This window comes from Trachurus japonicus, chromosome 1, assembly GCF_045865225.1.
Source record: "Trachurus japonicus isolate A0001 chromosome 1, Traja_1.0".
NCBI classification, from domain to species: domain Eukaryota; kingdom Metazoa; phylum Chordata; class Actinopteri; order Carangiformes; family Carangidae; genus Trachurus; species Trachurus japonicus.
Genome location: NC_140907.1, coordinates 22,651,415 through 22,677,091, shown reverse-complemented (window position 1 = coordinate 22,677,091; position 25,677 = coordinate 22,651,415). Strand labels below are relative to the sequence as shown.

General features: G+C 40.3%; 3 protein-coding genes across 3 annotated transcripts in view; 1 reads left to right on the top strand and 2 right to left on the bottom strand.

Annotated features, from left to right (window-relative positions):
• Window positions 1-31: 31 nt before the first annotated feature.
• arhgef38 (Rho guanine nucleotide exchange factor (GEF) 38) lies at window positions 32-12,696 on the bottom strand. The gene is made up of 14 exons (XM_085780538.1): window positions 12,322-12,696; window positions 7,559-7,743; window positions 6,987-7,104; window positions 6,732-6,879; window positions 6,593-6,610; window positions 6,288-6,487; window positions 6,046-6,179; window positions 5,743-5,847; window positions 5,530-5,649; window positions 4,229-4,606; window positions 4,001-4,138; window positions 3,254-3,449; window positions 1,901-2,190; window positions 32-972 (listed from the first exon to the last, which is right to left on the bottom strand). Exons 1-14 carry the CDS (start codon window positions 12,536-12,538, stop codon window positions 790-792), a joined length of 2,430 nt encoding a protein of 809 aa, XP_085636664.1. The 5' UTR covers window positions 12,539-12,696; the 3' UTR covers window positions 32-789.
• Window positions 12,697-15,128: 2,432 nt separating this feature from the next.
• On the top strand, window positions 15,129-21,227 carry ppa2 (inorganic pyrophosphatase 2). Its single transcript, XM_085780572.1, has 12 exons — window positions 15,129-15,410; window positions 16,140-16,204; window positions 16,317-16,361; window positions 16,444-16,497; window positions 17,352-17,471; window positions 18,317-18,403; window positions 18,522-18,648; window positions 19,976-20,103; window positions 20,276-20,361; window positions 20,473-20,542; window positions 20,646-20,685; window positions 20,775-21,227. The coding sequence occupies exons 1-12, from the start codon at window positions 15,212-15,214 to the stop codon at window positions 20,795-20,797; spliced, it is 1,044 nt and encodes a 347-aa protein (XP_085636698.1). The 5' UTR covers window positions 15,129-15,211; the 3' UTR covers window positions 20,798-21,227.
• A 106-nt stretch (window positions 21,228-21,333) lies between these two features.
• Window positions 21,334-25,677, bottom strand: part of tet2 (tet methylcytosine dioxygenase 2) — a 28,969-nt gene continuing 24,625 nt past the window's right edge. Inside the window, exon 10 of the mRNA XM_085780527.1 lies at window positions 21,334-25,547. Within this exon, the coding sequence (XP_085636653.1) occupies window positions 24,178-25,547 (1,370 nt within the window). The 3' untranslated portion in view covers window positions 21,334-24,177. The remainder of the gene's footprint in view (window positions 25,548-25,677) is intronic.

The following is a 25,677-nucleotide window of genomic DNA, read 5'->3' as shown; positions in this document are numbered from 1 at the left end:
AGGATGAAGGAAGAACGGATCACAACAGTCATCATTAGAGGATTTGTTTATACAGGACATAATTGTTCAAATATAAATGACATTTCTTCATTTTGCATTCACATAAAACATAATGTATACTTCATGTATATAAATCATCTCACATATAGCATTTTCTTCATCTATAAATCATTTCACATATAACATTTACTTCATCTATAAATCATTTTACATATAACATTTACTTCATTATCAATATAAACTCAACAACACTGAAGTACAAAAGTGCTCGGCGCAGTGCCCTGCGTTTTCCTACCATTATTATCCACATTCATCAGATTATTGTCAAGTCGCGTTATTGCATTCTCCGCCTGTGATCTTCTGGAAAGATCACAAAGAAGATTGAACATGAACACTTTTGGTATGAGAAATCTGATAATAACATCTAGTGATACATTTTCAGGGTGGTGCAGTGGTCATTGCTGACGTCTCACAGTAAGAGGGCTTTGAATTTGTACTTGATAACTGGCTCTGATCTCGTTGTATGCTTTTTCTGCATCTGTGTGGGTCCAACAGTCAAAAGATACAGGTTAGGGTAATTGGTGAAACAAATTTTCCTCATAGGTGTGAGCATGAGTGTTTTGTTTTTTGTTTTTGCCTCAGTGTGTCAGCTCAGAAGCAGACTGCAAACCAGCTGGGATTTACACTGACAAGCAGGAATGTAAAATAATTTGGTTTTGTTTAAAAGGCCACAGGTTGGGTTTAGGTTTGGTTTTGTGAACATCCTACAACAGAACAGAGGGGTCCTGTTTAGGCATAGGACATCCTGCCCAGGTAGTTGGCAGGGACGTATCCCTTTTGTCCATTTGCCTCAGCTAACCACCACTCCTTATTGCCGCCCACGTCACAAAACTTGAGGATACGGACGTGCTGGGACTCCTGCAATGTCAGCTCCTGGTCGCAGCGGGCTTTGAATGCATAGACAGCATAAAACTGTGGAAAGAGACACAAGTCAAATGTATGTCAGTGTTTGTTTTCTGTGAAAGCATTAAACTCACCAATGATACCCTTTTAATATTAGTGTGTAATCTTCCACTGAAAATACATTAAATTACTTTGAAGTGTAGTCTCCTTTAAATCCAGCAGGTGGCATTGTTTATTAGTTTTCCCACTGATTGTTACTACCAGTCCTACCTTTCATCTCAATTTACTGACTGATCAGTCACTTATATTTTAAGACCAATAACAGTGTCATATCATAATGAAGATCAGAGGGACACTGGGTAGTCAGAGCATATAAAGACATGACGACAAGGAGCACAAAACCCAGGGATAATAAAGCTTGAGTTACATCACTGAGATTCTATGATGTCATTTAACCCATTTTATTTTAATGGAAGCTAGACAGAGACACCATAAAGCTATCCAATGTGCTGCTGCAGTAACAGATCATCAGTTGATCCAGTCCGTATACCTGCACACCTCAGTTTTACTGCCACTTTAATAACTCATATTTTATAGCTGGTGAAGAAAACCTTACGGCTCTCTGAAAACCTAGTTAAAATTACACGCTTTACTGAACCATTTTCAATTAAAATTGTGAGGGTTTATGTGGTGTTTTGTCCCATATTTTTTGAGAATTCTTGATATCGATTTCAAATGATTTGAAAATGTTTCCCTGTACACACAACTATTTGAGGTACAGTCATTCTGCAACTTTGGATTTTGCTAAATCTTTTTGACCTTAACTGTTGTCATAATGTAAATTTAACCAAACAGAACCAAGTTTTCTTTTCTTTTTTTCCTTTTTTTCTTTTTCTTACCCTTCCCAGTATTAATGCAATATCTTAAACTGACATCCATATGGTGCAGGAACTGTTCAGGGAAACACACACACACAAACAAACACAAACACACACACCTGCTGAGCCTCTGTGTCCACTGTGTCCTCCAGGTCCTCTGGGCTCTCCGGCTCCCCCTGTAGACCAGAGAGGGTCGAGCTGCTGTCGGTGGTGTTGAGGTTGAAGCTGCGCAGGCTGCTGCTGCCACTGCCTGACACGAACAGGCTGAAGTCGTCGAAGTCGTCGTCCACCATGGCAGGTGGCTGCTGCTGCTGCTGCTCTTTGGCCATCTGGCCGGCCCGCTGGGAGTCCCTCAGAGGGTTGTACTGCTTCAGGAATGTGGAATAGACGTAGCCTTGTGTCCCTAACAGTGACACACAGGGACAATTTGTTAGACTTGACTTCTTCACTTTTAAAGGGCTAATTCACCCAAATTGCAAAGCAGTATTAGTGGTAGATAAGCATGCACATAGTTCTACATTGTGTGGAGGTGAAAGCTAAATCTAAAAGATGTGCAACATTTGAGTGAATTTGCCAATATTGCTGTAAGTCCTGACATTTTCTTTCATAAATCACAAAACTGGCGAGGTGATAAACATGGGTTTAAAATGTGCAAGAGCATATTTCACATAACCGCTGCAGAGTATTTGCTTACACAATCTGAAATCCAGGTACAGTGAGCGACCTGAAGAGTGTGTAAATATGAGCCAAGCATATTCATAGTGTTGATATCAACAGAGGGATGAACAACAACTTCCTGGGAATGCTTGTAATCCCCAAGGAAACGACAAGACTGTGAAGAATGTACTTTATACCCAGAAACATACACACACTTTTTTTTTCTAGCGCTCATAAAAAAAGGACTTGTTATTCCAGAGTACAGAGAGAGAACGCAAGCAGCATCTCTCCATCCTTGTTTCTGAATACCCAAAGGGAACAGCTTTGTACTCTAAGTAACACTGCTTACAACGCACAGCGGTTTGTTCCAAACAAGACGTTGGGATCTCAGGTGCTTCGTGCGCGACATAGAGGGGAGAAAGAGACAAGCTCTGGAGTTGGCCCTGTTGTGAGGCAACCATCTCCAGAGGCAGGGGAAGAGGTACCAGCAACCATGACATCACAAGAGCCCTTGGGACTGATTCTTATGCGCTGACTTGTCGGAGTCAGAAAGTAAAGTTTAAAGTTTGTCTACAGAGCCTCAGTCATCTAATACATGCAGGTGTATTCACAGAGGAATGTGTTTTAAAGGGGACCTATACCGACCATGCCTGCAGATGATTTAGTGTGATAACTTAATTCACCTTGTGTGTCTTATTAACAATATATGCCACAAGCTACTTTTGCCTCAAGGGTCCTTGTCCTTATGCATGCACACACACACACACACACACACACACACACACACACACACACACACACACACTTGCCTCCAGTATGAACCAGCCAGCGGCTGCTGCTGCCTAATGGATCTGTATCCTCCAGCAGGGCCACCAGCTCTCCCTCCAGCAGGCTGAGGTCCTGCTCCTGGCAGCCGTTACACTTTCTCTTGAGCTGGTATAGACGGCTCACTGGGTATTCAGCCAGCAGCAAGGCTCGCTGTTCTTCAGTTTGATGCTGCACCTCCACCACCTGGAAGACCGCACGGTGAAAAGTGGTGTAAATACATGAAGTGGATATTGTGGGGTGGGCACCTGCTAATGCTGGTTATGGTTATGTTCAAAGGTATTCTAGGTAGATGAAAGATAATAAGCTCCTGGGGGTGGGAGTTTCAGATACACTCACATGTAAAGGTACAAACACTTGTACCATAAATATATACATATAGAGTATATATAGATGTGTAGGCATATGTGTGAACCTACACACATATAGATATTACAATTGTCTATGGCTATAGCCCCACCAGGTATTTATGGGCATCAGGCACCTATAAATTGCCATGTGCTCCAGATAATCACAACCTGGATGTGTTCTCCATATCCGCCTCTGTCTGACTTGTCACTGCTTGTTCATTGCTTGGAATTGGTTTAATTAGTTTTTAAAGCATCACAGGAATATGTGTCCCTTCGATTGTCACATCAGGACAATGATGTTTACTCCACTGATAAGTGATCTAACTAGTGCAGATTGCATGCTAAAATTACACATAAATGTCTTTTAGATTTCGCCAACTTTCTCACCGTTGTTTTCTTGTCTCGTTGTCTCTCAAAGCTGACTTTGCGCTCCATCAGCTTCTGTGCATTATCTTTGACAAAAGACAGATTATTCAGCTCGTCCATGATGCTGTTCTGCACCTCAGCAATGTTTGACAGAGGTGCCTGGAAAAGCAAACAAAACAGAGTCTCAGTATCAAACAGACCCAAAAATGAAATGTGACAAATAATGTGTGTCATGATCAGGATCCTCACTGGTAGCTGCTGGATGGATGGAGCACGGAGTAGTATCTTATCCATCAGCTCTCTGAGTAGGGCCACCAGATACACCACACAGTTGGTCAGAATAGTATAGGCAGCCATGTTGAACCTCTGCAGCTCCTCCACTAGCAGGGCATTGATAGCCTCATAGTCTCTCCTGGCAGGACCGGGCAGGTCCACTGAGACCAGTGAGGGAGCTGAGGAAGAGGTGCTGGCTGACGAGGATGAGGATGAAAAAGAGGAAGAGCGCTCCAGGCGACTGCAGTAATCCAGCAATTTGTCATAACGTTTCTGGATGAGCTTCTGCGGGGCCGTGAACATGCCCTGCAGGGAGGAGAGGGGGGCGAGGACCAAGCGCTCCACACTGTCTTTCTGGAGGAAGAAGTCAATGAGGTAGCATAAGATGAATATAGCGATTTACGGTGGTAGGCTGCCTCTGTTCATTATGTATTCTCTACATGTAAACAGGTGCTTTTGGTCTATTTCTGTGGTTTTAAAAGATTTTTTTTGTAGTAGTAGTAGTGTATGATGACATATCTTGTTTTTAGTATGCAGCGGCATCTCTATTTCAAAACATTTTTTCCCAAGTGTAGACAGTATACTTTGCATTAACATTAACCTTGAATATATAACAACAAGAGTGCTGCCAGAGCTTAATTTGCATGCAGACAAACCAAAGCTACTGATGTTGTTCAGCTTACAATATGAGTAGTGCATGGAATGGGCAGTACTACATGGAGGAGAGATTGTCCATTTGGTGAAAATGCTCAGCTTCTGATGAAAGCATCTATCAGTTACAGCTGTCAGGTTTTGATTGTAGCAGACACAATGGCGCCCTTTCATACAATACAAGTCTGTTGCTTTTTCTTTACATGCGCTTGTGACTACAGTTATTTTGTAAAGGTCATTACAGACTTTGCTTGGGGCAGTGCTGAGCTGCCGCAGTGAAGAGCTGCTACACAAAGAGTCTTATTCAAAGGTGCAGTTATATCAGAATTGGCAACAGCACGATCCACAGAGAGAACTGAGCAGGGACAGGGAAGGTGGCAGAGTAACTGCAGGATCTACTGGAAAAGTTAGAGGCACAGAGGAGAAGATTTAATAAAATGGACAGCAGACAGGCACCTATGGGAAAAGAGAGAGATGAGTCACAGTTGGTGGGTGAAAGAAAGGTCATGTGGGGACAGGAGAGGGAAGCAAGGACAGAACAGATAGAGAGCATTCGCAGAAGGAGAGGAAAGAGGACGAAAAGCTGGATTGTTCCAATTGTGAATTACAACAAAAACCACACTTACAAAGTGCTTATAGGGGTCAGTGCCATAATTGTGCAATGAGCCGTTTATGCCATTTTTGTTTGGCTCCTTAACAATGTTCTCCATGTCCTGGACACTCTGGACAGCTACAGACACCATCTCCTGCAGAATATAAAATAATGAAGAAATATCATTGAAGCAGCCTCCATTTTGCTGTGGTACAGTAAATAATTTGCTTATATACACCTACAGTACCTGTGTGTACTGCAGGTAACAGTAAACGTTCTTGACCAGCTGCCTCACAGCCTTCTCCATACTCCTGAACAGTTTCTCCTCTCGATCAAATACTTCATCTCTAACCTATAATAAAACAAACAAAAAATGTATCTTAAATACTGGTTAAATGTCAATTATGTTTTTCTCTAAATGCTACATAAAAGCTAAAATTTCTGAAGTTATTTTAACTTTTAAGCCCAGACATACTATCTTATCTTTTGCCACTCAATTGCAATTACAGTGACTGTGGAGGGAACCATGAACACAACACGCTTTCTTTACCTGTGGTTCAACTCCAGTGAGGATCTTGAGGTAACCAGCAAACCTGTCGCCTTTCTTACGGATTGAATGGATGTTAAACTTGTGCAGTTTGCCCCTCAGTGTGCCTTCATCTTCCAACCTCTTATACTTCATAACTGAGAATAGATGAAAATAGAGGGCAAAATTTGAAAAATTGTAAAATAAGGTCAGGACGGCAGATGTTTTAGCAGTACAAAAATAATTCATTAAAAACAACATCTCACCTATATCCTTGCGCCTCTTGAACTCATTGATGTTCACATTAATGATCTTGGCTGTGGTGAGCGCCTCCTGCAGTGGCCGGTAGTCAGGATGGTCTTCAGGTGTTGCCTGCCACAGCTCCCCAAGCAACAACGGATACTTCATGACCCTCTGGACAGGTTTTATGATCAGTGAACCCATGTCCAGTAAGTTAGGTTTTCCTCTGTGTAAATAAGCACATTATATAGTAAACAATGATCTGCATGAACTCCTATGACATACAGAGCAGTGATTCAGGAAAGAAAATATAAAAACTTAGGGAACCTACTCTTGGTCGTAGATCCTCCTGTAATTATAAAGAAAAGGAAATACAGTTCCCATTAAAGATCACCAGTAAATCCTAACATTGAGAATATCAGAGAAGTTAGATTTCAAAAAATGAAATAGGAGGAAGTGACATGACTTACTTCAGCGCTAATACACATGTGGTGAAATGCTGCTTTATCTCTTCTTCTTTTTCATAGGATTTGAGGGACATATTGGCGTCATCATGGTGGTAACAGTAAATCTTATACACATCTTCTAAAGCTGCCTTCGCCTGGATGAATACATCTCCTACAAACACAGTCAAAAAAGGGGACATGAGATCTTTGGTCCGAAATTATCCAGAGCAACAAAAGTCAACATTAAATTAAATAGGAGAAGAATCAAAACAGCATTACCTATGACAACTGCCTCTGGGTCGGGGTCAGCCATGGCCTCGTGCAGTCTGTGAAGCAATGCTGCTGACACCTCACACACTGTTTCCATGTTGGTGAATAGTCGATCAGTATCAACAACCTAACACAATAGAGCACAGAAAAAAAAGAAAAAAAAGGGTTGAGCCACTCTTTCCAAATGAAATGAAAAAAAAAAAATACTCAAACTTCATAACACATTTTATGTCCAAATGTCAAATAAATCAGTAATCATTTTGCTTTAAAAAATAAGCTGTGGCTATTATTAAATAACCTTTGAGGTCACACTTCATTGGATATTTCAGCATTGTTGTTACACCTATGTGTTTTAGTAAAATGCCCCAAAAGTTTGATTCAATTCTCATGATTTCCTGAAAATGATGTATAGAGATTGTGAACTACCGTTATGTGTGTGAACTACCGTAAATAGGGTGAACCAAGTTACAGGTTAAGGTAGTTATATCGTAAAGTTGGATGGTAAATTAATTCAAAAATGTATTTTCAGTTGGTGGGAGTATTAATGTTGAAGTTCACTCATTTGTGTCGGATATGTCTACCTGCATCTGCCGTAAAGGCTGGACCACCTCTCTGATGCACAGCTCCAGGTCTGTGAGGAAGTCCTTTTCAGTCTGTACAAGCTCGTGGATGACCTTTGCCCTGCGCTTCATCTTCCTCAAGCGTACCTCCTCTGGGTCAATGGCTGGAGAGGTGGGTGTGGACAGGTCAGGCGGTGTCATTTTCTCTGAGAGGAATAAAATGGCATCATAACATTAATATTACTATTGTAAAAAAAAAAAAAAAAAAAAGCAGGTTTTTTTTTTAAATTCTGTCTGTAAAGACGTGCATTCTCGTGTAGCAGGCTTAACAAGTTCATCAGATGTCAAACAAGGTCATGCAGCGCTAATGATAATGTGAATGCACCAAACTACATTTTGGTATAAATGTGTAAATTTAAAGAAACTTTTATGTTTTTGCCAGTGTTTCATGCTATTTGCAGCTCAGATGGCGGTAAACACCCTGGCCCCGTGGGCTGTGTCTACTTAGAAAAAGCATATATCTCTTCTAACACATCCGCCTGACGCCTGAGCAGCCATCAGTATTTCACGGTGATCTAATTATTTTGACTCAAACGCCAAAAGGCCTCACTTAACATGCCAGTCAGGCTCACTCACTGCTCTTTTTTTTTTTATTGCTCTGCTTCCTAATCAGTCTGTGGCTGCTCTGTGCTTTGCATGGCAGGCAGGACTGTCTGTTCAGGGAAGAGGGATGCTTCCTCGCTGCCTAATCGACACCATGCACCACTTCCTCCTCTTGAGGGGGGGGGGGGCAGACAGAGAGAGAGAGAGAGAGAAAGCGAGGGGGTGGAGGAAGGGTGACAGAAGGCTGCGAGGCCTGTGTCAGGTTACAGAGCAAATCGTGCCGCTGATGTAATGCTACGGCGTGCTCAGGCATTCCATCTGCTCAGACTGGGAGTGTTTATGCTAGTGTGTGTGTGTGTGTGTTGGGGGGGGTTAGAGATAAACACACACCTACATATACATATTCACTCTGATTCACACTATTGCACAGAGAATATATATATATACACACACACACACACACACACACACACACACACACACACAGTAATGCATGCATGTGTAAGTCCATATGAAATTCATCTCATTCTTGTACACACTATTAGTAACATTCTCTACACTTTCTTTACACTTTGCTTGGCTGCACCCACCACCCCAGTTTCACAACAGTACTACACACATTAACTGTCTGGGTTATGATTAACCCATGTATACCTGCACTGTCGATGAAAAACTAATGTGTTTTTTAAAATCATTTCAGTCTTTTGTTTTCACAGCAATAGAAATACAACAAGTGGTAAACTGCAGATACAGTAATTGAAAGGTACAGTTACTTTGGCTGAGGTTGAGTAGAACAGGCTATGTACACATTGTGGTCACACAATTGTAGTGGCTGACTGCAACAGAGGTCAGATCACATTCTGATGACAGTTACAGCTAACTTTTTTTTCTGATACATAGGTTTTCCGCAGGTATTGCTAAAACTTCTTAGCCACTTTTGTTTTTAATTCTATGAGTTTGATTGTCGTAAGACTATCTAGCTGTGCGGCTATTTTTAATCATTATTAATAAATGTGTGTCTTATAGAACCACTTCTACTTTTTCAATGAAATATTACTCACTTACCTATGTAAAAAAAAAAAAAAAAAGTATCAAATTCGTGTTTCAACAGTATCATCAAGTGTCATATGTCTACATGGGCTTTCAGAGTGAAAAGAGACCCCAGAATGTCTGAAAACCTCCACCCGTGAGAATAAATCCCCTTAATGATAAATCAGTTGAGGTATCTTGATTGCATACTGGATGGAAATGTAGTCTATTTTTTAATTTAGTTTCAGCACATTCACTTTTTTACTCCAGCATTTTCTTGACACAAAACAAAGCGTTTGTGTCAATGTCATACAGATTCTTTTAAAAGCACTTCACAATCTTTGTGAAATCTGTCCCATTCAAAAGTGGCATTTAAGAAATTCTTCTGCTTTGACATGTTCACAGTGTCAGAAATAAAAAATAAAATGAACTCTAACCAACCACGACTCAGCAGCAGATCTCATAACTCTGGTGACTTATCCTTTTGCCATGCAGCATTATGTTTGGTGAGCTATAGTTGCCGGCACAGGAGTTCCCATGAAAGTGGATACAGGGCTTTTCAGTGTTGAGCCCATTGAAAAGGATCCAACAGACAGACAGAGCAGAATAGAGGGCATGGTGTATCATGTATCGCCGGTAAGAAGAATGACATGTTAGACTGCCACACAGCAAAGTGCACAACTGGATTTTATCCATGAGAAAACTGGGGATATATTTTAGAAGCTTGAAGATATATCAAAAATATTCACTAAAGGGGAAGTTATTATGAATCATTAGGCCTGAAACCAGATATCAGATACACTGTTTATCAATATGGGCTCATTGACTTGTATTCATTCCCTGAAGACTTACTCAAATCTTAACCATTGCTACTACTTCTACATCTAATTCTAACCTTAACCTAATCCTAACCTTTCTCTAACTATAACCTGAACCTATTTGTTCCTTAATTGTGTCATGGGTCTTACTCTCTGTCCTCATAAGGAAGACATGGCCCAAAAATGTCACTGTGTAAACAGGAGTAATACCTGGGCCACACACACACAAACTAAAAGTCAATCCTCAAACAGTACCAACCCACAACAAAGTAGCCTGTTCCATGCACATTTAGTCGATAAATACAAAGGAGTATGATTTATTAACTGTCCCTCTGTAGGAGTGTTGTGTTGGCGAACCATTGCCAGAACTCTTTAGTTATAATACTGTAAATTATTAGACATACTGATATGACGTTGCCATAGGTGAGTGGCTCGACCAACCTGTCCGACAAGCACATGACTGGCTGACTGTGGAAGAGCAGCTCACATGTTTCCTCTTTCAGTGAAGTCATCGTTCTGTCAATATTTGCAATGGTAATACCACTGTAAATATGTCAGCTGTGAGGCTACTCACATCGTCTTCAGATCAGGACTGCAATGACAATTATTTCTTTTAGATTACAGTAATGATCAATATGGCAGTTATTTTCTCGTCAGAATTTGGTATATAGAATTTTAAAATAGTTAAATGTCCATCAGAATTGACCTGAACAAATAGGTAGATTCCATCTATACATTGATCACCTACAGCACATACACATTTTCACTAATACACATTTTTTATTAATTTAAAAAAATGTTAAAACTATTTTTTAAATAGTTATTTTTTAGGATAAAAAAAGTAAGCTACCAAATATTTTTTGAAACTTTGTTGTTGAGATGAAATAAAGATAACTTTATTTTCTCAGTGGGTGCAGGAGCCAGATCAGTGAATTAAGAGCGGGAAAATAAAAACACACTCATGCCTGAAACTGTCTTTTACAGCTGCAGACTTTTGCTACAGGCCACTTGGGCACCATCACTGGAGTCATGGTTGAGCGCTTTGCTTATTATGGACACTTTGACAGAGAGTGAAGGGAGAGACACTCACTTTCATTTGGCCTCTGCATACAGATTTTTCAAATCAGTACAGAGGTTAGAAGTAATCAAATATGAGACATTTAGTCGAGCATTTAGCCCTTTTTAAGTGAAGTCATCATTCCGTCAATATTTGCTATGGTAATAGCACTGTAAATATCAGCTTGTCAGGTGTGATGCTGAGGTCAGAGATGGAGGTTGACTGGTTTACTGAAAACAATCCCGTGTTGTGTGTTATTCTTTTCTTTTCTTTTCGACTCCCCCGTCTGCCATGATGCAGGCTGTTTGAGAAAACAAAAAAGCTGAAGAGATGAAGAGAGTCTCTTTCTTCAGGTAATCTGGGCAGCTGCTGATAAGGCAAGTGTGAGTGAAAGCTCCTGTATCTTATCAATGCGACACCAAGTAAGAAGTAGGGAAGTAGTGCTTTGCTTTTTTTGAACAAGGTGACATGAGTCATTTGGCATTTGTATTGTTCACAGAAAAGGAAACCCAGGAACAAGTGGCACAGGAACACCTACATACTTTGGCTAATCTTTTATAGGCTACTAACCAACCCCCCCCCCCCCCCCCCAGTCTGCCATTTTGCCTGAAGTGCAGCATTCCCAGTCACTGACAGCACTCTAAGGACAGGTGAAGCCAGTTTCTCCGCAATACGCATAAAAAGGCTGTGTCAGCTGTTGTGATGAGGCAACATAAAACTGCATCAGTGAATTTATCCTATTTTCTTTTGTCCAACTAGCCAATCACTCCAAATTCTTTCTGATAATTAGTAAGCTCTAGTCAATGTAAGACCAAATGCCTGAAATGTCAAGAACACCTGAGGTGAAACTTTTTAACAAAGTGTAAGTAAGTAAATATATAACATCCTTCACATCTCTGGTGTCGAGATCTTGTTTACGAGCTGGTCTGGAACAGCTCTCAGGCCACTCCTCTGTGCCTGAGTTTGGAGCACAGTTTGCATATGTGGCTTCATCCCTCTGGGAGTATCTCCTGCTCAACACATAGTAACACAACAGGTGCCCAGTATCCAGAGCTGTAGAGCAGTGCATGTGTCTGTGTCGAATGTTTGCCTAAAGGCCATAAAAGCTGTTACATACATGTTATAGTCCATCCGCAGTGGACATGTTTGTCTAAAAGTTCCCCATACACAGTGTGTCATGAACAAGTTTGCAGTGTAAAGAGTTGTGAGTGATGGCTCACGTGCATGTAGACTGTTGCCATAGCTTTGACCCCAGGGGAGGTCATTAGCTGATGTACCTTTAAGTTTAGCGCTGTACTCCGTCTTGTCAGACTGGCTCCTCCTCACCAGTGTCCCCAGGTTAATGTCACCTTTGGCCGTGTCATCAGATACAATAGTGTCCGTCTTTCTCCTCTCCAGGTAACGCAGAAACACAGGCCGGTTCCTCCTTTTTATTACTTTCTCCTTCTCTTTTTCCTTCTCCTTCTCACCTCCGCTGGCCTCCTTGAGATCCATGGTGAGGCCGACAGCCGCCTTGCGCTTTCAGACCAAAGTAGGAGAAAAGAAAGGGAAGAGAAAGAGGGGTAGGAAAAGGGAGAGAAACAGAGAGAGAAAGAGCCTGGGAAGTGCAACAGGTGTACTGTTCTCTATGCACTGACTGCTGCCTGCTCTGCACAGGTAATGTAGCTCCTCCCTGTGTCTACCTGTCATGAGAGCTGTGTGGCCACACCTCTCTACTGCTGTGCTATGTTTCTCCCTTTAGATCATTTTTCCCTCTGGACAGAGAAAGTACATCTCATCACTTTCCCTCAAAGCTTTGTAGGCACAGCGATGGCCACCAGCTATTTTTGATTTTGTGCTTAATAAAACTAATCATCCCCAAAGTAAAATTAATGTGAGATTTCACAGAGACACTCACAGTGGCGACAGGGAAGTATTTATGTAAATGTCTTGGGTGCTACAAATCACAATACAGAGTGTTCTATTCATGTAGTAGCCTATTTAAAAAGTGAATATCCAAATCAGATGATTTATGTAGTACTGAGCTGTAGGGAAAAAGCAAACCAGGTAGCCAAGCTAATATTAAATACAGTAAATGGATTCACAAAGTTTTTAAAATGTGTATAATGAATAGATAAAAACCATATACATATGCTTTATATATTTCCACATCAGAACATGCACATGCATTATGGTGATACCCTGATAATGTTTAAATTCTGGGTATTTAGAAATAGAATGGGCCGTGTTTTAGCTTTTGTTTCCTCTTATCAGGAAAAACCTTAGAAATTGGCACTCATGTGATGTGAGATCTAGTTAGACAGGAACTTCATTGACACGCTTGGTGCCACAATTACTTCTGGTCACAGCAACCAGATACTATGAGTTGTCGCCATAACAATGAATGGATGCATTTCCTCTCCATTGAGACAGGTAATAAGGTCTTCCATTGTGGTTTCAGATCACTGTGCGGTGTGCTCATAGGACACCTGTTTAACTTCTATCTGACTAGATACACAAATATGGCTCCCAACAGTACAGTATGTCAGCTGGGCATCACACAAAATGTATCTCACATTACTTTATCAGTATCATCATCATCATTATCATCATCTAATTGTACATTCATAATAAATAAAACCTCAGAATTGACCTATTCATTTCAAACAAGAAAAGTTAAAGTGGACGAAAACATAACATGTATGTGTCTGAGCAGTATTGTGTAACCAAGTGGACTTGGTTAAACAAATACTGAATAATCACATACTCTGTACAAACATGCAAGTCAGTAAACAGCGTTATCTCCTGTGAGCCGACAGGGTGGCAGTATTAATTGTTTTGGCCTGAGGAAGCTTGTGTGACAATATGTCAGTCAGGGTGTGGTTATTCTTGACCTGCTCAAAGACAGAGTGTCCCTGAAGTGTAGTGAATTTGCACCCAAGAAAAAAATGTTAGGCACTAACACAAGTTAATGAACCTCTACAAAGTTAATAAAAAAAGTTAATAAGATTTTAAAAGTAAGAAATGCTATCAGCATGTATTTTGCTTTTTTATTGAGACAAAATACTTTTGGAGGGAAAGATGCGGGCGGGATCAATGAATAGGATGAGGGAAAATAAAAACACACCTATCCCTTAAAGCCATAAACTTTTACTGCTGGTCACTTGAGCATGAAATCTTTTCTTGTCATCTACTAGCTTCAGTGAGACTGGTCAAAACTGCACTGGTAGTGGACACGCAATGAATGGGATTTTGGACAGTAACATTAAAACCTTAAGGCAACAGTATCAAAGGCAAGCGTGCAGTTTAAGGTTTTAATAAACCTACCTTTTTATAGCTGCTGATGTATGTGTCATTTGTTTAAATAGAGGCCAACAAAAACACATCAAAGTCGCTGGGGTGTGTGTGTTTGTTTATGGCACAATAGATACATATGGACTTTGATCCTGTGATGTATTGTTGAGATTATCGCCATCGAATCCATTAACTTAAGGCTGTAAAAAAGCAAGCAAGCAAAAGTGACTTTTATGGAAGGTCTCAAGATGGATGACAAAGGTGCTCAGTTCTTCATTCACAGTGGAAAACTACTCATGTGTTTATAGGCTATCTGTCTTACATGCTTTTTTATCATTTTTATTTATTTTAAAAAGGGTCACAAGAAAGTAGTGCATATCTTTGTTTCAATGGTAGGATTGAAAATACATTGCCACAATTTCCCCTTATTTTAGGAAAGGAAAGGGTGGGAGGGGTCATTCAGTGACTCAAATAAGGCTAGATGGCAGTAAAATGAAGAGTGCACATAGACCATGACCATCTTCAAGTTAGCATAGGAAAAAACAATGTGACTTCCGGTTGTATCTATTGTGTTATCAAAATAAAAGTACGATATTAATACCCTGTAAAAAGCTAAGTAGGCTGTTCAGGTCTACTATAGTGGCATAGCCTAACAAAATCTGTGGCTTTTGCTACAAAAGGTTATGGATAAAATATGGATGGAATAAAAATATGAATGTTTTGAGACAACCTGTTTTAGCTCGGTATCATTTAGCGTTGGCTTTTATTTGGAAATTCACTCAACCGGAAACCCAGTTTCAATAAGGCGGACTTAACGCTTGGGATCTGGCTGCGGCGGAGGTGGAGGACGGGAAGTAGGAACCGAGGAGAGGAAGAAGTGTGTGTGTGTGTATAATGAGACCTCTGCTGCTGCTGCGCTCTTCGTCTTCGGCTGGCCGCCTGGTGACTGTTTTCGGCCCATTTTCTGCCTCTCGAAACAAACTCGTCACACAAGCAGCAGCTGCTCCTCATCTTTATTACTTGAGAAAAACGATGCACTATCAAACGGAGGAGAGAGGACGCCCCAATTCCACTGACTACCGGATTTATTTTAGTAAGTCAATCATCGCCAGTGTGGGAGAAGTCATTAGCCGATAACCCCATGCATGTCATGGTAGGACGGTGTAGCACTGAGGTCCAGTGTCCCGACAGGTAACCCCTGGCTCCACCTCAAGGTAAACGCTTGACCTTTGTCAATGTGCAGGGCTTTTCTTGGTGTGCTCATACCGGTTTCCAGTATGTTAAAGTAGCCTACTTCATAAGCAAAAATGGAGAAAAGGTGTTATTTTCACGTGGTTTTACTTCCTGTTTTGTGGTCACGTGGACACTGTCAGGGCACACACGCACAAGCACACGCCCCTATAAAACCGTAGACATAAAACAGGCCAGATAAAGTTATTGAATTGCAAAGATTGCAGATAAAATAATTGAATTAAACTTTTATAAATGTCCAGGGGCTGAATGATTCATGTGTCAATTGCTGTTTTGTTTTTTAAAGCTGTTATTGTGTGTGAGGTGAAAAGCTTTTCTTCCCACTGTATCACAAAGGTAAAAACTGTAACAAGGTGAAAACACTTCACCAAAATAGTTTCACAGCTTGCATCCCTTATATATCAATGGCAAAGGAGTTTTCGTAAAAGATGCTGCAGAGGTGCTCAAGACTAGATCCTGAAATGACTAGAGATAAAGCAATTTATGATATTTGTGGTATGATCTGAGCTCTTACAATAATCAGTCTTCCAGTCTTTTGTTTAATATTTTTACTGTTTTTCTTTCTTTGTAGAAACCACTGAAGGGAAATACGTTTCACCTTTCCATGACATTCCACTTATAGCAGACACGGAAGAGGTAAGTCTTCTGATAGTGGAAGTAGCCGTTTAAGTGTAATAAATGCAGCAGAAAATCCAAAACTGTATGGTCAAACTTGCAGACATTTTTAACGTTTTTTCTCTCTCGATAGGACAATGGTGTGCCAGCCAAAAAACCTAAGAACAGTGAAAATGAGGTACTGTCAAATTCAATGTTTTATTTCACTTTTTCATTCACAATGAAACTGTAGGCTATATAGCTCTCTACTTTATTTTCAGGTGCTCTATAATATGGTTGTGGAGGTACCTCGATGGTCAAATGCTAAAATGGAGGTAAGCATAGACTTAACACACTATGGATGCACTGTCCAATTCTTACAATAAATAATCTGATTATTATATTTCTGCCACGCTGCTTCTACCACTACTTCTACTACCTCAGTAAAGGATGACTCGCATTGAATTCACATTTCTAGTTTTATTGTGGTTTATAGATTATTTAGCATAGTGGTAGTCTGATGCTATGTTAGTGAAAAAAGAGGTAGCCTGAGGCCTGCTAGCAAGAATCAGCAAGGATTTTGAGTGTTGAAAGAAAATAATATATGCACAGAAACTCAAAATTCATAGACATATGGACACTTATGTAATAGTACATAAATAACCTGGGTGAAGATCTTCAGTCGGAATGAGCAGGAAAACTCTCTTAAAGGGATAGTTCAACAGTTTTACAAATTGGCCCATTGCCATAATCCCTATAGTGTTAGGAGTAGGTTTGTGACCTTTAATTGTCGGTGCATGTTGTTTTTAGAATAGGCTAAATAGCTTGCACCGACAATTAAAGGTAATGAACCTACTCCTAAATCTATAGGGATTATGGCAGTGTTGAACTATCCCTTTAACATAACAAGATTTCTGCCCTTAGAGCACAATATCCAAACTCAGTTTTTCTCCTTGTTACGATACCACACTCATGCCGGTTGCCACCTCCGCCTTGGTCGGTCTCCGAACCCTGACTCCTGGTCCGAACAGTCTGAGGAGGCTCAGGCCTGATTGCCAATTTCTCACACCTGTGAAGCTTTTGCACTCTGCGGCTCCAGATGTGAGGGAGGGAGAGAGAGATAGAGAGATATGTTACTGCGGAGCATTTGCTTACACTTACACACTTACGTAATCGCTTTACCTCCTAGATTGCAACAAAGGAACCACTGAATCCGATTAAACAAGACGTAAAGAAAGGGAAGCTTCGATATGTTGCCAACATATTTCCCCATAAAGGTTACATCTGGAACTATGGCGCGCTCCCACAGGTAAGAAAACTGAATCCCGGTGACATTATAGTCCCCCTCCCGCGACCCTTTTTGGTCATTTTAAAACCAGCTCATTAGCAATGCACATTAGCAATGCGCCTCTGGAGGGTGGGCGGAGACTGCGCTGCTCTGCACCCGCCCAGCCACCTCCTCGCACCCCACCCCCCGCTTGCTGACAGCTGGACATTGTACAATTACAGATTCAGCGCGTTGAGCGTAAAACTCCACACTGGGATTCGATCCCAGTCCTCGCTCATGGTGCAAGCTGCTCTACCAGGTGAGCTATTCCTGTTATACCTTGACAGCTACACCGAGCTGCCAAGCCTTTCACCTCTGAGCCAGATGCAGGGCGGGAGCTTGTAGCACTAGTGCCCTCCCCTGGAGCTGTGACACGTCAGCTCCAGTCTCCCTGAAACTGCCAGTTTGCGTCTGCCATTGGTTCACAGCAATTTGAAGGCAGATAAACTCAGAAATGCAATTTTGCACTTCCTTTTCTGGTGATGTGTGCTCTAACACAAGAAAAATGCCACAGGAACATGTGAAAAGCACGAAAAACACGATTTTCATGGGAGGGGGTCTTTAAGCTGTCAGTGTTTGTGGTTATTTCTATCATCACAACTTTGTGTTGATTTCCAATCTTGATCACAACTGACAAATAACAATGTGGCAATTGAAATGCCATGAAATTAATTAGGTGGACTCCAGTTTCATCATTCATGCTCAACGTTTTGTCTTGTTGTTCATCCTTATGAGTGTATAAATTTTTATTCAGTCACTCAGTTGTCAATTTCAATGCTTTTTTTTTGAGAAATGTATTTATTTTTTAACTGTTTGAACTGCAAAAGACATGGGAGGACCCAAATCATATGGATGCAGAAACCAAGTGTTGCGGCGATAATGATCCCATTGATGTTTGTGACATTGGCACTCAGGTAAGATTGCTTTTTATCATTTTGAGGTGTTTTTTGAATATATACTTTTCAAAGATAATTTTAAGTATAGTGTCATCAATTGATCAACTATTAATTGGTACTTTGTTGGCTTGCCCAGGTGTGCTCTCCAGGTCAGTTAATCCAAGTGAAAGTGCTCGGCATTTTGGCCATGATTGATGAAGGAGAAATGGACTGGAAGGTCATTGCCATCAATACAAAGGACCCAGATGCCAAAAACCTAAATAGTGGGTGTGATCATATCAACAATCATCATTTCGGAACTACCTTTCACTGATCTATGTTCTGCCCTTAAGACATTTTGTCTGGCAGACGTGGCATGATCATGAGTCAAGGAAAGTTTAATTATATGTAGTAGAACTTGCAAACCAAGACAATTAAGTACAAAGATAAAGGTTCATATAAAGTAATGCATAGTTTCCACAACTCTCTGTGGTTCAATAATTGAATTTGGAGAAATATATTTATAGATCCAACACAGAAGCCCTTTGAGATTGTTGGCAGCCCTGACAGTAACTTCAGTACAACAGCCTGTGGATATTTTGTTGTCAACATAGTTTTATTTACATCAAACCTTTCTCTCCAAAACTTATGGTGTGTATCCTTAAGGCCCAACAGTCATGAATGTATTTCTTTTTTAGCCTCGCACCTAATTTGCATTGTTTACATCAGCTGCAACCTTGTCCCTGCATTGTCGTAATTGAGCAGCGCTAACCTTTTGATCAAGTAAAAATGTTCTAACATAAAATAAGATAATCCATTTATCAGTCCTACAATGGGGACATTTTCAGTGTCCGAGTAGAGCTAGAGTATCAGGAAAAATGAGAGACAGACATAATTAGCAAGATAAACAAAATAGATACAAAATAATTAGGATAAATGACTTAAAGCAGAAGTAAGTGGTCCGGTCGTTTTCGCTAATGCTGCGTTCCAGGCAGGCTTTTGAAATCGTAAATTACAGCTTCAAGTCACAACTTACGACTTTGTAGCGTTTCAGGGAACCCACTCGTGTTTTTCCGACCTGTTTTACCGGTGAAAGTCACTATAACGGCCACTCGTAACTTCCGACCCATGAACTCGTACCAGATCGAACTGGTACGACTTCACGGTCGGAAAAATACGAGTTTCCTTGAACGCACCATAACAGTCCTCGTCCCTACGTCGCCACATTCACGGCGTCCCTTGGCTGCACACACAGCCCTGCATGCCGTTGTCTCTCCTCATTGGATAAAAACTGTAGGATACGATAAATGTTTTCTCCTCGGCTCAGAGCAGAGCAGAGTGACTGACAGACCCGTGTTTCAGACCAAACACTCTATGTAAGTGATTGCTGTCGGAAGATATAACTATTTAAGACTTATATTAACACAAATATATCACTTACTTCTGCTTTAACAGACTCTTGGTAACCTGCTTTGTCCTATTGTAATCACTACATATTTTCTGTTTTTACCTTGTACCAAGTATAAATGGAGTACAGATTCATATCTAATTCACACCAAACAAATATTTGTCCCTCCATCCTTATTCTATTGAATTCTTTTGTTTCCTCAGACATAGAGGATGTCCGCAAGAGTCGACCTGGTCATTTAGAGGCCACTGTCGACTGGTTTAGGAAATATAAGGTGCCTGATGGAAAGCCTGAGAACCAATTTGGATTCGATGGACAATTCAAAGACAAGGTACTGAGACCTTTGTAACACTAGATACACAGATAAGCCATGGCAGTTGGTATAGGAGGGATTGCAGCCCAGTGTGGTTTTAGTGGTTAGAAGTGAATTGCTTGAAATGGATTGCTCTCTAAGAAATCTAAATGGGGTCCTCTCCCCTGATGTTCTTGTTCCTTTCTTACAGGACTTTGCAATTGAGATCATTAAGTCCACCCATGAGCACTGGAGGGCACTAGTGCAAAAGCAAACAAATAGTGAAGGCATTGAATGGTAAGTTATTAGACGTAAAGCACCTGCAGTGTGTAGTGTGCATATAACATTGTCAGGGTCATGAACAGTAGTAACATTTTTTTCTTTCTTTTTGACAATTCCTCTGCTTAGCAAAAATATCTCCTGCCGTGAGAGCCCTTTGAAATGCAGTGCAGATGAGGCCAGAGATGTGGTCCAGTCGGTGAGAACTTCCACAGACTGTTGATGCTAGCAAACACAATAAGATATAAAACTGTGCAGGGGTTAGGTTTGGTAATTTTCACGTATATTTTGTGACTCCACAGGCCCCAGCATTCGGCAGCCCGCATCCTGTGTCTCCAGAGGGTAAGTAAAAGACTTGCACTGAATTTGTTTTATTTGAGGTGTCTTGTGGCTCAGTGCTTATATTTTAATGTCATTTTTTTCTTGTACAGTGGACAAATGGCATTTTGTCTGAAACTTCAAGGATGACACGGAAACGGACAAAAATTCTTTACATACTACGATGCTGCATTTCTTGTATACAATTGGGTTTATTTTTGGTAAGGACTCAAATCTCAGCCATATAAAGTGCCATCTATATTTTCCATCCAGGAATTTGTTAAAAGAGAAAAAAGAATAAAAGGATTCAGCCCAATATTGACATAATGAGCCAGTAAACATTGAGACTAACCATACAACGGTCCTCTTTATATTAAATTGTAAATTGTTTTATATATGTATTGAAGTGTTTTTGTCTAGATCCAGTCTTTCACATTAGGACTGTGTTCTAATTTGCCTTTAAAACATAATCAGTTTGAACTTGCAACCATACACACAGATCATTTGTAACAATTAAACCATTTGTTCTTGTTTGGATAAATAATAAAATGAAGGTGTGAACATTACAACATGTCTTGTTTTATCCATAGTAACCAATTCTAAAAGCTTCAACATGTGGACAATGACACAAAGAATTTAGATATTAGTATTAACTTGGAGTAACAAATCGGATTGCTTTAAATAAATATAAATTTTATTAGAAAAACACCCACATCTCAGCAATATCAGGAATGATATAATAAACAGCTTTCAAATAAACTGCATTCAGTACATTACAATACTTACAGTATTAATACCCATCCTTAATTCCATTTTTTTGTAGCATACCAAACTTCAGGAGAACTAGGAAAGCCTTAAAAAATAAAATGACAGGCAAAAAGTTGCACATTTTTTTTTATACCTTTAGTGTCCAACTGCAAAAAAACCAAGTGTGTATCAACTGCTAGCTTAACCTTTGAGCTGAGCACGTGTAGTGCACTAGTTAAGCCCAGAAAGTCATTCAAGTAATGTTGACTCACTCAGAAACACTCTGAAGCATCTTCAAGTATGGCTATGCTTGTAACCCGCTATATCTTAGACACCTCGGCTTTCTCAACCACAACCTGCTACTGTAGCTGGGTCCTGTACAATGAAATTCAACATTTTCTATGTAGATTTATTTTACAAAATTGGAACAGTTAAAAAAACTAGACCTTCTAATGTCTGAGCTAACAGGATACTATGACTGTAAACATTGCTGTGACAGTGAGTGTAGTATTTACAAAGACTTCCTGGATAATCTAACCATGATCATTCTCTCAACCTGAAACGGGTAAAATGGGTATTTTAAGATATGATGAGGATTGCTGATAGAGGAGCTGTGGGTCAGTTTGACAGAAGAAGAACATACATCAAAGAATGAATTGTATTCCTGCAATACCAATTCTTGGTATGTACAATGTGACATAATTTATTATTTTTTTAAACACATTTACAATCTGTTTAAATAAAATGTTTTGCAATTCTTTATTACACATTTTTTTTCCTGAAAAAGAAATGAAGTGCTTTCAGAAAATGTATATTTTTGAGTGGGGTGAGTTCTTACTATAACATGACAGTCATTCCATTATATAACGCATTAATTAAATCAGATAGACAGGGAAGAAAAATCACTATACAATTGCTTAGTGGTTATAAATAAATTTAACTATACACAGGCACAAAGATGTGCAACTACATTAATCATTGCCCTGGTCTTGTCTCATAGTGAAAGCAAATGCATTACTTTATACTTAGTCAATATCATACTTTCCCTTTAATCAACTCAGTGCATATATGTTCAAATTACGTTTTAAAGGATACCACCATCCTATTAGCTAAAATATAAGTAAAGAATTGCAGGAAAGTATCTGTTTCCTCACAAAAATTTTTTTTTTTGTGTGGAGAAGACAAGAATCATATTGGGATTCAGGATGCAATGGCAAGTCCCTGAATGAGAAATATAACAAGACGAACACAGGCGATGAAGATGTACACAAAATTAGTTGAAAATGTCCCTGATTTTACAGTAACATCACAATTCAAGTTCAGGTAATACTTTCTGCTAGATTGATAAGAAAGTAAGAAATGAACTTTTACGCCTTTTGGTGGCCTTAAGTTTAACCGTTCTTAACATTTTGAAAGTAATATACAAAGGAAGGAAGAAAAATATGTTATAGTCCTATTGCCAAACTAGTTTTGAGGTATATGACAGGTTTGTACTGTACATTATTTAAAAGCCTTCTCACTGCCCAAAGAGTCTCACATTGTATGTTTCTAGTAGGTTGAATAGCACCTTATGAAATAAAATCAGTTGAAACTCAAGAAAAACAATGAAATAGGCTGTTAGCATTCTTTACAACACAAAATCTATAACAGTAATTCCAAAAAGGGAAATTAATTTACTGTACAAATCTCACCTGTTTATCTTACAATAATTAAAGACCCCACAGCAAGCCAGCTGCCCTCCGAAACTGACACTGAGCTTACCCTGTTTCATGTTCCTCAGTGTATCAAAAGCACATTTACTAAGCACAACATACATAAAACTACATGTAATATTCACAATCCAGGTTTGTTCAATGAACCTGTGTAAGGAACATTAAAAACAGTTGCTCACAACAGAGAGAACCTGGAAGAACTAAAATCACACAAACATGGAAATTTTTTTCCTCAAAATGTTAAAAATGCACCATTAGAATGGCTCAATTTACAGTATAATTGACAGGAAAGTGAAAGAAGCACCAACACGATAGTTTAAAAAAATCTTTTTGCATGAACTTAGCTGTTTCATGATTGCTCATATAACCATATGTGATAAACTCGTCAATTTAAGTTTAGTGATGCTAGGAAGTCCATTGCTGTCAGTACAGCAATAACCAGATTTTATGATTTATGAAGGTATTTCTAAAACATTTAACTCTCAATATCAAAAAGTGCTCTAAGACACACTGACTTGCCAAAATGATGCTGATGATTTGACAGTGATGGATAATATTTTCAGTGTCCGTTTGACCAAAGTCATTGAGTGTCACCGAGTGTGTTATGGTTATAGTGTGAAGGCCTTGCATAAACAAAATTAAGCACACATTTTAGCACCACAAATGTTGTCATTTTCAAAGTCAGTGTTTTATGCCAAGATTACATCTCCAAATTTTTGTAAGAAAAATAAAGCCACCAAAAATGAAACTTTGTTTCCAGTAAAAATAGCTCCTTATGTCACTAAAAGCACCAGAGATTTTGACAGTGTGTATCTTGCAAAAGTTGCCAAACAAAAATAAATACATCCTTGGTAGGGTGAACTAGTAAAGCTTGATTGTTAAAGAGGTGAAACACCTGATGTGAAAGGTGATTTGTATGTCATCTGATCACAGGCTCATTTTTCTATGCAACACTGTTGTTAATCTTATGGATTGGAAGGAGTGTTTAGATGAGGCCAGTGGCAGTTGTGGTCGTCATAAATAAAGCACCTTCAATTTTCTACAACAAGAATGTTTTCTACACAAACCGGCTGTAAGGCCCTGTGACCTTTGTGAAGGCGTATGGAGATGTACTGACATAGGTGTTTGTTGTGCTGGACAAGGACCCCTCCATTAGTGCCTGGATAAAACGCTTGAAAGGGGGTTCCCCGGTACTTTCTGATGACTCTGTATGCTCCCGCTTCACCCCCTTCTTGCCTTTGCTAGGTGTCCCTTCGCCACCATTCCTTTCTGCGTCTTCCTCCTTCTCACGTGCTTTCTCTGCCATCTTGGCTTCCCATAGTGCCAAGCCATGCTTGGCCTCATTCATGTTTTTGTGCTGGTAGAAGACCAAGGAGATTCGTGTTGGGTGATTGCGGTCTGGATTTTTAAGGGGTGTTGTGGCATGGAGCTCCCGTTTTGCACACTCAATCAGGACCGAGCCATGGCTAGGTGCCACTGCCACACCACCGATATCAGGGTCCAAGAAATTGTGCTCATTGTCTGACCACATCTCTGGTTTTTGTGGTGTTGTGGGTGTCTGTGGTGTTCCAGGCTCTTGCTTTATACCAGATCCCATGAGACTTCCATTAGGCAAACCTAATCCTGACTGTGTCTCAGGGTTTAAGCACCCACCACTTAACTGAGAAGAAAGCATCTGTGGACCAGGCATGCCCATTTCTGTCTTTATTTGCATATGGAAAGGATCTTTTCCAGGGGCTAAGATTTGAGGGCTCCGAGAGAGGTATGGATTTGGGTACCCTCCAAACTGATTGCCTTTGCTCACAGCAGCTGCATAATCCAGACCTCCATGGGCTGAGGGTCCTCTTGAGAGCGGGTCCATGAACTGGGGTTCTGAGGTTCCATTAGGACCATAAGGGGCGTATGGTCTCATGGGGTGTACTGGCCTCACGCTGCAGGCATTGTAACCATTTACCTGTAAACCTGGTTCACTGTACCTTGGCGGATAATTGACCTCATAGCGTTGATGTACACCATACTGCTGCTCTGAGTAAAGCGGTGGTCGCTGTTGTCTATACATGTCCAGGTGCTTTGGGTTTGAAGCATAGTATGGATGATAAGTCTCAAGGGGCATTCCTCCATTACATTGATAGCCTGGGTATTGCCGATTTGATCCATTCATGTAAGAGTTTGGTACATGGAGTGGGGAGGGATAAGGGCTTGTTGGTGTTGGTGGCTGAGGGGAATACATGTTGCCTGGCCTGGAAGTGCTTGGAAAAGACCCGGGGTGATTAGGAAATCTGGTGTAGCTGGCTGCATTTGTTGAGCCGGGATAAGGGGGAAGAATGCTCTGGTGCTGCTGTTGGTGTAGTTGCTGAGGATGGGCCCCAAGGGGATGTGTTGGCTGACCTGGCTTTAGAGTTGCTCCCAGAGCACCTGGAATAGGTCCTAGAAAACAACACATTGAAAGAGTTAAAGTCTCAGTCGTTGCAAAACTACCAATCCCTCAAGTGTCACTTTTTGCAATTGGTCTTGGAGTTTTCATTATTTATTTAGTATATTGGCAGTATGGAGTTTT